Raw genomic sequence first — 11,861 nt, forward strand, 5'->3', positions numbered from 1 at the left:
CTTAATCAGTACTTTCACATGGTAAAAATTGTTTATTCGTATGCATTAAAACGAAGTCTCGAATTCTATGTGACTTTTGCTTTTAAGGCAGAATAGGAATTACAGTGGAACCTCGACATAACAAAGTGCCAAGGGGCTGGGGAAATTTGCTTGTTAAATCGAGGGTTCGTTATATCGAACACTTCCATTAAACGAATTTTCGGGAAAACTACCAAAATTTTCGTTACATCGAGGTATAGTCAATGATTAATTTACTAAACCCAGCATTTCCGGATCTAAAAAAAATACTGTAATAAGACCAATAACGTTTCAGTACCGAGCTAGACATAGCTACGGCTCTAGAAACTCAAGAACAAGTACTTAAAAGTACTGTACACATAAATTTTATCCTTGTTGGTCTGTTTGCCATTCATCTTTTATCCCATGCTCTCATCTTTTCGTTATATTAAGGTAAATTTCACGTTTGCTCTTGTGGATTGTGTTCGTTATAACGAGGATTTCGTGAAATCTAAGTTCTTTAAATCGAGGTTCTGTTCCATACATTTTATTGTAATTTTGGCCGGGCTGAAGAAAATCGTTCGTTATACCAAGGACTTCGTTATATAAAGGTTCGTTAAATCAAGGTTCCACTGTAAGTGAGCTTTCCAATAATGATAATGATGATGATAATTAACCCTCATAACCACATGCTTGTATCTACTACTCAAGACGCGCTTTATTGTCATATCAGTTCTACAAAGTTTATTTATATGGTTTTATTTTAATTAATGAACAACTGAAAAGCGCCAGGCTTGATTGATATATCAAAACGTTTTCACTGAGACCGAGGGACTTCTTCTATAATCAAACGAGACACTGTTGCCCAGCCTGTTTCACCATTCGAGTTTGCTTTCCCAAGATTTCCAATGTTGATTCCAACGCGGATTTTTCCCTTGCCAATATTATTGCAGTAGCCCTCTATTGCGCCGGGTATATGATTGTCTTGGCTCCTACTTCTAATCCACATGACTGCTTCAATAGGTAGTGGCGATCTGCACTCGTTGCCGTTAAAGGTGATAAACCATCGCTTAGAGCACGTGTTGCAATGCAGTCGAAAGTTACTTTGGTACACTACACGAACCGCTGTATCATCTCTAATTTTGGTAAACTGGCACTCCTGTAACAACAACAACAACAAAATTCAGTCTGGTCTATTAACTTGAGAAAAGGGAAATTAAATACCTTTTAAACCGTGGCACATCACCCTTAGCCTGTGTACAGACACCCCCACCCCCTCCCCTCAGAAGGAGGGTGACGTCTGTACACAGACTAATCACTATAAAGAAGTGAAAATAGTTAATTAGTAGGCTCCTGGTGACTAGCATAACATCCAAAGAGAAAACAAAATTTTAGTTATCGAATTTGTTAGCTCATAATTTTTAAAGTTCTTCGTAAAACCTCATCAGAGCTTTATTAAGTTATCGCTTATAGGTAAAGTAACGACTGTGATTTGTTCATAGCAATTTAGCCTGCGGTAAAGGCTGCCTACTTAAAGGCGTTGATTCTAATTACTGTGAGAGATTCACTTAACGTAACGTGGTGGCAGTAGAAGGGTTTGTTTGCAATATACCTTTAACACGCCAGTATCCCTTCCATCACCTCCTTTCCAAGCGCACTGCTTCCAATTCTTCTGCTGAAAAGCCTTTGCACTTGGACCCGCTTCTCCTTTAGCACCACGTGGCCCGGGTGGGCCAGCCACGCCTGTTTCTCCCTTAACACCAGCCTCTCCCTTGAATCCACGTGGTCCAGTTGGACCTGCCACACCCTTTTCACCCATAGTTCCTGGTGACCCGTTGTTTCCATTCAGACCATTCATTCCAGGAATGCCGGGTTGTCCTTGCGGGCACATACTATGTTGCTACGGGATAAGAGGATCAAAGAGTTGTAGATATAGAATAATGACTATGCCGAATGCATTCCACAAATAAATGATGGCTTCCAATTTCATGCAAATCGATGCAGGAGTCCATGGGCTCCTGGTTGGTGGTGAAAATCTGACCAAGATCGATTTAATTCCAGCTTTAGAATCAAAATAAAACAAAAGAAGAAGGATTTTTTTAATCGTTCTTTAAACCAAACGTTTGTATTTAACTCATGGAAATGAACTTAATAGGCCACTAAAATTTCGGTATACTGAAATTCATACTTGACTCCGAGGTTCAGGGGGAATTATATAAAACAAAAGAAACCGCTTTGAATTTCTCTCTTCAGCTAGGGGATTTCCCCTGTTTCTAAGGAACGCCCCCCACCTTTCTCCTTCGTTTTAAGGAGCCTACCAAGCAGGCTAGAAAAGTGTCATCTCGTGAGAATCTTCCTTTTTTCATCAACGATTACTGTCTGATTAAGTATTTTGGGACATATTTAATTATGGCCTATTATTTTTTCAAAATTATGAAATACACATACTATATTGTATTGTCAGAAAATCAGAAAACAGGGGCACCCAACGACAATTTTCGGGAAAATATCTGTTCGGAAGACGATTTGAGATCTACAATTTTCGGAACATTTGTTGTAAAATTTCTTGCTTGCCTGCCTCCCCTAGGATTTTCGAACATATAAAATATGGTAAAATTGACCATTTTCAACGGATTTTTACCCTAAAAAGCTCACCTAGAATTTTCGGGAGCCTTTTTTCTGGCTGAAATTTTCAAACAGGTAAGTTTTGATCCCTATAATTTTCGGATCACTAGACTTTCAGCTAGGAAATACGAACAGATGAAAAATTTATAGGGGATAAAAATATGCCCATATCCATCGTTTAAATACTAAAACACGTTTAACAATGCTATGTTTAAGTGGTTTTGAACTATATTCTCGTTGGCTGCCCCTGAGAAAACCAAGACAGAAATTCATGCTACAATTTGCAAAGAGAACGTCCTAAATATATATACTTTTTCTTTAAATCTTATTGCTGCCTATCGACTCATATCAGAACTCGTCGTAATTCAATCTACCGACCGCATTCATCTAGAACTAAGCGACAGGAGGTCATTTTCGTTTTTCACAGCTAATCATAAGAAATAATTATCTTACCTTGAGGTCAAAGCAGACAGTTTTGGCATTATTCGTTGAACAATTTGACGATGCCAATAGAAAAACGAAAATCAAAGAAAATGCTTTTTTCATCATGTTGAAGACACACAACGGAAAACAAAACCAACCCTATAGACACCTCAGTGACTTGATTCGGGACCTTCACGTTACTGAGTAAAGCAGAGCAGAGAGGAGGAAGATAACTTTAACAATTTTTGCACGATAATTCTTGTTTTAGAGTCAAAAGGCAAGTTGTTATCGACTTGTTATTTATATTAATTGACATACTGTAAACTGCCGCTTATACCCCCCCCCCGGACCCAGTTATAAGCCCCCTAGTTGTAGACCCATCCGCCTGTAAAATATAATACATTCGAATTATAAGCCTCCCCAGGTGTACAGACCCCTTCTGATCTGTTCCAAAGGTATTGAAATGAATTCGATTTATTACGACGTTCTGAAGCTTTTAAACTCAAACCAGAAAATGCCAAACGTATTTTGATTAGCACTGCTATATTTCGACGAGCTTTTCCTATTCCTGTTATAAGCCTCCAGGGATATAAACCTCCTGTTTATAAGCCCCCAGGGATACAATACCCCCGTTTATAAGTCCTCCTAACACCCTTTACGAAGTTGTATAATCCAAGTGCTTATACGCGGCAGTTTACGGTCAGTAGGCCCTGGCATTCGGCCGACCCTACCTTAACGTACCCTACCCTACCCTGGACGGGGCGTTTCTCTGAGGCGGAATGCCATTTGGAGCAGTGTATTTAAGACAAAGGCTAAAATACCACAGACAATTCAACTTCAAACCGATCCCTCTGATGTTCAGAAAAATAGTTTACGTTGGGCAACTTAATGAAATTACGTTTTTCACCCTCTGATACTCCTATTTTGATGACACGTAGCTGGGCGAGAGGTTAAATCAGAGTGCATCCATCACAGAAATAATCGTAGACAACATGATACCGCGCTCACCCAAAAGTGAAAAAGGTGATTATCGTCCATGAACGAAAACCTTAAAAGTCGCCACAGCTTCGCTTTTTTCCTCATACTACTGACGAAGAGGGAGCACCCTCGAAACGTTTGGTTTCCCTAGTCCTCTTTTAACGCGTATTTCGAAAAAAATTCAGACATTCACATGATTAATTGCGTTGATCAGTTTCTTAAAATTTTTATAACAGCCTCGATTTGGCACTGAAAAAATTGATATACTTAAAGGTATATCAATTTTTCAATTATCACCAGAGAAATGAATTCTAACAGCGCAAAAAATTCACTTATCAATACTTCATACCGATTCCTAACTTTGCACCGTAAAAAAAAGGAAAGAAAATTTATAAAAAGAATAATTATCTGAGTTCTCCTTCTGTCACTATAGACATATTCCCCTACAGGTTGAATAAATTCAGATTCGATCGATTATTGGGAATATCGTGGCTTTCAAAATTTTGAAGAATAAATAGACTTGGTAAAAAGGAAATATTCAAGTTCAGCAGCTATTTGCAATTCACAATTGGCAGCAATCGATCGGGCGAGTGAAGCCCGTTTCTGATTTACTAATCGCTAAGTTAACCTATTTAACAGTAACAAAACGCTTCTAGTCGACGTTCAGTACGAATAAAGCCCGCTAGTGCGAATTATCGACCGTTTTGTAAAGCAGTTTCTACAGGTGCGCTCCATGATACTTTCTCAATTTGTGAATTGTTCCCTCGCCATGGTGTCATAAATAACGCACACCACCGGCTCAAAATATCCCACTATTGTATCAAGATCGACTGCTGCTTTTTTTACTGTTCAGTAGATATATTTACAAAGTGCCTCACGACTTCCCTTGAAGATCTCAAACATTTACTTTTTTAGAAAAGCGAAGTCACGATTTTGAATAAATTACTTTCGCAAACTTTTCTTGTTTGTATAAACAGTGAAATGCCGGACTTAATTTTCTGACGGATTTCCACGTTATTTGAGGAATCAGTTGAGATAAATGGGTAAAATGATCGACTTGAGGAGCGGGGCAAACGCGGTAAACGCCTTATATAAACTAGTCTGCTACACAGCCGTTTTTAGTGTCGTCGCGCAACGCTCCTCCCGACTATATATAAACTGCCTTATATAATTATTCGCTTTCCCGGAACAAAACGCAGACTAGAAAGATCAATTACCAAGTCTGGTGGCATTGGTTTATCTTCGGCGATAATAAATGCCTTTCCGCTAAAAAAATAACTGAGGAAGTTTCATGGAAAGGACTGAAACATGAATAAAAGTAATAGGAGTTAACGAGTTCGTCTTCAGTGTTCTTTGATCAAACTCGACTATATCTGCTACAAAATAAATCTAGGTGTAGATTACAAAGTTTTTCAAGACCATGAAAACTGACCGAGAAATTATGATTCACTACTTACCACTTAAAATGGCGCTTCAGTCGGACCTTTTAGTCTGTTTTCGTTTAGCATTGAAAAGAAATCCTTTTTGTCAGCCATATTTCGTCGTCATTAGTCCTGGAGGTTTGAATTGAGATTGTTCCAAGTTACTTGCGATAAGCACATTTAATTGTTTTGACTTTAAAAAAAGTCTTTTCGAGAAGGCGCCAACGAGGATAAATTATATGATAACACAATTGACCGACTCACATAAAATCCAAGTGACATCACAATGAGAATTAGAAGATAGTACGCATGCTCAATGCTTCCACGCGAAAAAAAAAAGGAACAAATGGTTTCCAGCATTTGTCAAAGCATTGGTCTCACCAACTCCAAAAGCAGTTTAAAAAGAAACTTGGAACGGCAATTTCAATGAAAGATTTATACAGAGGCTCTCAGTTGCACGTTGATTAAATTTATCCCTAGCATTTTTTTTTATCTATTTTCAACGCCCAACATGACTTTACAAGCACTTAGCTATTTTAGAATGCTGTTGAGATGCGATGGATTCGTTGCTACTGGGACCGAGGAACTCCTTCGATAATCAAACGAGACACTGACATCCATCCCGTGTCACCATCAGTGTTTCCATAACCGGGACAGTTTCCGATGTTGATGCCAACACGGATATTCCCTTTTCTGATGTTGTCACAGTAGCCCTCTATTGCTCCAGGTCTATTGGTATCTGTGTTTCTATATCTGATCCACAGAGCTGCGTCAATAGGCAGCGGACCGCTACACTCGGTGCCGTTGAAAGTGATGAACCATCGCTTGCAGCAGCTATTGCAATTTCCCAGAAAGATATTTCCGTGGAATGCAACATGAAGAGTTGTACTGTCTTTAATTTTAATAAACTGGCAATCCTGAAAACACAGCATTATATAATGTTAGCGACCACTGCCACACAGAACACCGTCAATTATTCAAATCGTAACGTCTGTTCTGTTGCAATTTTATGCCTATGTTAAAAGAGTTAATTAAGGTCTTGGAGCCACCGATATAACGCAAAGAGCGATGTGTATTTTTATTTTGGCACACATATAACCGCCCAAAAAAATGTCACTTAAAGTAAATGACTGATGATTGCCTTAAGTCCTCTGCCCTACGATTTTTTCCTTAGCTCATACACCACATCATTTCTAAATTTTCTAATGGCACATTTATATCGGTCGGGTACCCGAGACAGCCCTACCGAACTCTCGGCTAGGCAAATGACTTCAGGTCATGGTAGTTTATCATTAATGCATACCGATATAACGAAAAGAGCGACGCGTATATTTATTTTGGCACACATATAACAGGCCAGAAAAATTGCCCCGAAAGTAAGTGACGGAAGAATCCTGTTAAGTCGTCTGCTCCACGATTCTTTCCTTACCTTATCAACACATGCGGTGTTTTAAGACCACATTTATATGATCTCGGAAACCCGAAACACCCCTACCTCAGATTGACTCTCAGCTATCCAACTGAAATTCACTTCATCGTTAAGAAATTCAGCCGACTGCAGTTTATATGACAGTTGCCATCTTGCCTTGTCGGGGAAGGGGTCGGAGAGCTTGAGGGAGGGGGCGGGTGGAGAAGGCAAGACGAGGCAACCTGAGGTGTAACCTGCGATCAGGCGTTCTTTCTTCCTTTCTTCCTTCTGCACTCCCCGCAAACAACTCCTGATCCCAGGTTTCTCGAGGTGGGGTTGTCTAGTCTCAGCAAAAGGAGCAACTATTTCCCCACTAAACACTGTGTTCACGCTACCTAGACTACCTAGGACAACTCGTGGTCAGCCGTGTGCTCCGTATAGCAAAGTTCATGGCTTACAAAAAGGGATTTTCCATCAGAAGAGTTCATTTTACGTATCTGAAGCCCACAACTAGTGATCGAATGAACAACCGAAATTCCAATAATATTAGATGTCAGAGTTTGCGTTCGAAGTTATGAAGGGTAAACTTTGAATTTCCCTTTATTTTCGCGTTAAGGTTAGTTGAAAAACAGTCAAACACAAAGACAGGAATAACCGACAAAAGGAAACTAAGGACTGGAACATTTGAGAAGCGCTTCTAAATGGCTCTTAAGTTGAAGAGTCATGGCCTTATCTATCAAATGTGACTCCCTCGCCTCAAATTTTATCGCCCAATAACACCGACTCTAAAAAGGAAATTTTTATTTTTTCTCCCATGCACTCACCTTAATAAGGCCAATATCTTTGTGATCTTGGATTTTCCACGCGCACTGCTTCCAGTTTCTTCGTTCAGCAGCGATCTTTCCAACTGGTCCCGCTTCTCCTTTAACACCACGTGGCCCAGGTGGCCCTGCCACACCCTTCTCACCCGCTTCTCCTTTAAAACCACGTGGTCCAGATGGACCTGCCACGCCTTTCTCACCCTTTGTACCATCTCGACCGTCACGGCCTGGTAACCCATTATGTCCATTCACACCATTTCGTCCGGGAAGTCCAGTTGCTCTTTGCGCGCATAAACTGGGATTCTGTGAAATAAATAATTTGTAAGACCCGAAACGAAAGCAAAACATAGCCTAGATATTGCGCGGCGCTCGACATATAAGGGTGTGTTAAAAAAGTATATATGGTTATCTAAACTAAAATAAGTGATTAACGTGCATGTATTAAATAAAAATCATGCAACTCCCGCTAGTTTGGATGTTCCTTGCGTCTTATGTGGTTTTCTTTTCCAGGATGTCCCTTAGGAATGTATATAAAATACCCAGCCAGCGGTAAAAAGAAAAGTGTCGCGAAAGTTGTTTTAGATAAAAAAGTTAGGGGAAACAAGTCGCATCCATCCATAACCAAGAAAACAAATTATAAAATTTTAAGTTTAAGTCAGTGGTTGATCTTGTTTCAAAGAACGCGGAAAATGAGTCACAATCCGAAATGGAAAAAGTCTCACTTTTTCTTAAGTTAGGTAAAAATAAAAAGAAAGAATAAATGAATAAAACGAAAAAATAAGAAGGAGATACTGAAGGTCAACGATGACACCACTCAGACCACATACGCAAAATCCACGCCCTAAGTAAACAAATAAATCTTAACCCCGTTAATTAATAAATCAAGTGGAAATCTTCCAAGAATGTGTAAGTGGTTGCCCTCTTATAGTATCAAGCATTTCGTAACAAATATGTCAGGAAGCTAAAGTTGCCCGCGTTCCGTCTTGGAGAATATTGTGAGAAATAAGAAGGAACACTGTTGTGACATAAATTTAAGCCATCTTTATAACCGGTGATCGAACGTCTTTACCCCAAGCCAGAAACAAAGATTGTCTTAATCATATTTCAAATGTAATAATTTATCGTATTGTAACCCTACCTTAGCGGGGGCGACTGTGCTGACGCTTCGGATGTAAAAGAAGAGACAAAACAACAACACCAACTTCATTACAGCCACAACGCCGGTTGTTCCAAACATTTTGGTCTTGGTTTCAGGGTGAATAAAGACCAACGAAAGAGCTCAAATGAAACAACCGTTTAATCGTGTCTGGTGAGCGTGAATGGCAAACAACTCTCGAAACATCGATGAGTTTACCTTTTCAGTCCCCTCGAGAATGACAAGAATGGAATGACTCTACAAAGCATATATAATATTTTTCCTTATAAGGAAATGTTCATAAGAATAATTTGAGACCGCAAAAAAAAAAAGGGCAGGCTGAGGCCCTAAGCATAATTGAGGTACTTTTTCGCTATGCCCCTCAGTGAAGGGCACATGCCTACACCTGGCCCAGTAAAGCTCTAATACGAACAAGTGGGCGAATGTTTTTTGGTAAATAATCAGGAGAGCGAACGCTCTGGAGGTTTATTTACAAGATAAAAGTATCTATTGGGAACCCACAAATAGATCTCGGCAAGCTCGGGACCGAACTTTCGAAGCGCGCGCAAGCACTCTGAAGGGGCAGCGTGCTGCAATACAGGGATCGTTTGTTGTAAAGACTAGAGTTGCTGCACTTTGAAAAATAAAACACCGGCGTAAAGTATGGAGGCCCGTTCTGGTCAAAATTAATATAATAAAATGGCATCACAAGTGACTTTTTTGGCCAGTGCAGCATTTATTTCGGATCCGTTGTGTATTTTTGTCATCACTTCATGCGTACACAGGATCTTTTTAGTGTGTTGTTAATTTTTTTTAGCTGCATGAATTATTTTTTATTAAGGCTGTTTACTTTTTTATGTTGTTGTCTGAATAAATTTTTCATGCGTACCACAAATTATTTTTTTAGTGGTAATGCGAATTATTTTTAATACAAATATTGAGAATTATTTTTTCGTCGTGCTGATAATTATTTTTCGCGGTATCGCGAATTTATTTTAGGGCCTATACTGTTCGAGTCTTTGACTTCCTTTGGCGACCATTTTGAAAACTTTGAAGTGGAGGAGTGCTTTCAAAGAGAATGCCAAGGCGAAACATTGTAAGGGAAAGAAACGAAAAAGGGTTTTCATCTTTCTCACAAAATCTGTCAGGAGCCAGTAGTCTGTGCGTTAGTGATGAGGTTTTCTGGACCGAAGATTTAATAGAGGAGACTACGAAGCGACTTCACGACTCTTACACAATTGTAACCCTTATTGAACATGACATGTCTGCCCAATTGAACAGTTCTCTACCCAGTCTTATACCTCGAGTCTTCGTCCCGTACTACATGCACATGCTGGCTTTCGGAACGAAGATGGTGTGAATTAAAGTGCCCCCTACCCTGAACTTCAGGGAGGATCTACTCTAACTAGCACTCCGCGAAGGTCTTCTCCTCGAGTCCATCTGGCTCTGCTTCTAGTGCACGCCCGTCTGGATTAGAATCTGCGGGAGCTTCTTCCTGAACTTCAGGGCAGGGACACTCTCATTCTCTGCGTCTTTGTTCCGAAAGCCAGCATGTGTAGTACGAGACGAAGACTCGAGGTACAAGTTTGGGGAGAACAGTTCAGTTGGGCAGACATGTCATGTCCAATAAGGGTTAGAATCGTGTACGAGTCGTGAAAACCTTTCGTAGTCTCCTCTCTTAAATCTTCGGTCCAGAAAACCTCATCACTAACGACAGACTACTAGCTCTTGACAGTAAGCAAGAAAGATGAAAAACCTCTTTCGTTTCTTTCCCTGACAATGTTTCGCCTTGGCATTCTCTTTGAAAGTACTCCTCCACTTGCAAAGTTTTCAAATTGGTCGCCCGAGGAAGTCAAAGGCTCGAACCAGTCCACTTCAAATGCAAGCCCGCAATGCATTGTAGACCAAAAAATAAATTCGCGATACCGCGAAAAATAATTCTTGGCCCAATCAAAAAATAATTCTTGAAACACATTAGAAAATAATTCGAAGTACCACTGAAAAATAATTCATGGCATGAATGAAAAAAGTATTCGTATAATTAAAACAAAAATAACTCTTGTTTCTAAAAATAATTACTAATTAACACGCCTGAAAAAGCAGTGTTTAGTGATGACAAAAATACACAACATGTCCATAATATTTGCTGCAGTTGGATTAAAATTGACTTGTGGTGCAATTTTATTGTCATGATTTTGACCAGAACGGGCCTTCATAGTAAAGCTTGACGACCAGTTTTATAATGGAAAAGTTAAGAGGCTTTCAGCTGCATGTTGATTAAATTCGTTACCTAAAAATAACTTTTCACTCATATAATCAGCTCATTCTACTACTTGGCATTTTAAAACAACAAAAATCAAAGGCCGATTAAAAGCCTTTCTCTGACACCGGGCAGTAAGTTAATGGATGCTTCAGTGGTCCCTAGAAACATTCCAACGAGTCCAAATTTAAAATGACGCACATTTTAGAACTTTTATTCAGTAAACTGACGTCGCGAAGTTTCAAACCTGTGTCATTTCACTGATTTCAGTCTAGAAATTTTTAAGTTGAGTGAACTGCAGCGAAAGAGTGCCTAGTTAAGGCTTACATAACAACTTAAATAGTTAGCAAAACACTACTTTTTTCGCGGTTCGTTAAGCAACAGGATTCCGCATGGAATAGACAACAAACTGAGTGAAACCGTAGGGCACAAATTATCACCTTCTCATCTGCAAAAACCGGCCTATGGTGCAAGGCCATTAGAGCCCGCTGAAACTAGACCTAGATCCAATTTTCTTGAGTCGAGAGTTGATTTTCCAAGATACAATCAGCTAAGCTAAACACCGACGAAACAATATTAATGGCTGGCACAGAATATTTTGGCGAAACCGCAGTTCAACCACGCGATCACATATCTGTCAACACCATGCGGAAATCACACAATCACACACCTTCGCGGCACTGAGAAGACCATCCACAACCACGCATAATCTTCTCACGTTTAACATTGGCGAAATATCATCGAATAACCCGGAAAAACTCAACCTATTGCCAGATAAACACCTCTGGACTTT

General features: G+C 39.7%; 2 protein-coding genes across 2 annotated transcripts; both read right to left on the reverse strand.

Annotated features, from left to right (window-relative positions):
• Nucleotides 1-740: 740 nt before the first annotated feature.
• LOC140936276 (collagen triple helix repeat-containing protein 1-like) lies at nucleotides 741-3,346 on the reverse strand. The gene is made up of 3 exons (XM_073385719.1): nucleotides 3,076-3,346; nucleotides 1,610-1,897; nucleotides 741-1,156 (listed from the first exon to the last, which is right to left on the reverse strand). Exons 1-3 carry the CDS (start codon nucleotides 3,169-3,171, stop codon nucleotides 815-817), a joined length of 726 nt encoding a protein of 241 aa, XP_073241820.1. The 5' UTR covers nucleotides 3,172-3,346; the 3' UTR covers nucleotides 741-814.
• A 2,667-nt stretch (nucleotides 3,347-6,013) lies between these two features.
• On the reverse strand, nucleotides 6,014-8,199 carry LOC140936901 (collagen triple helix repeat-containing protein 1-like). Its single transcript, XM_073386406.1, has 2 exons — nucleotides 7,677-8,199; nucleotides 6,014-6,361 (listed from the first exon to the last, which is right to left on the reverse strand). Exons 1-2 carry the CDS (start codon nucleotides 8,019-8,021, stop codon nucleotides 6,014-6,016), a joined length of 693 nt encoding a protein of 230 aa, XP_073242507.1. The 5' UTR covers nucleotides 8,022-8,199.
• Nucleotides 8,200-11,861: the final 3,662 nt, after the last annotated feature.

Source organism: Porites lutea, chromosome 5, assembly GCF_958299795.1.
Source record: "Porites lutea chromosome 5, jaPorLute2.1, whole genome shotgun sequence".
Classification (NCBI taxonomy): domain Eukaryota; kingdom Metazoa; phylum Cnidaria; class Anthozoa; order Scleractinia; family Poritidae; genus Porites; species Porites lutea.

What these genes read in the sequence shown, in the direction of transcription:
- LOC140936276 (XM_073385719.1), bottom strand. Translation starts at nt 3,171, where the DNA reads ATGATGAAAAAAGCATTTTCTTTGATTTTCGTTTTTCTATTGGCATCG. An exon ending in CTGTCTGCTTTGACCTCAAG is followed by an intron (nt 1,898 to 3,075) that starts GTAAGATAATTA and finishes CTTATCCCGTAG; the next exon opens with CAACATAGTATGTGCCCGCA. An exon ending in GGGATACTGGCGTGTTAAAG is followed by an intron (nt 1,157 to 1,609) that starts GTATATTGCAAA and finishes TTGTTGTTACAG; the next exon opens with GAGTGCCAGTTTACCAAAAT.
- LOC140936901 (XM_073386406.1), bottom strand. Translation starts at nt 8,021, where the DNA reads ATGTTTTGCTTTCGTTTCGGGTCTTACAAATTATTTATTTCACAGAAT. An exon ending in AAGATATTGGCCTTATTAAG is followed by an intron (nt 6,362 to 7,676) that starts GTGAGTGCATGG and finishes CTGTGTTTTCAG; the next exon opens with GATTGCCAGTTTATTAAAAT.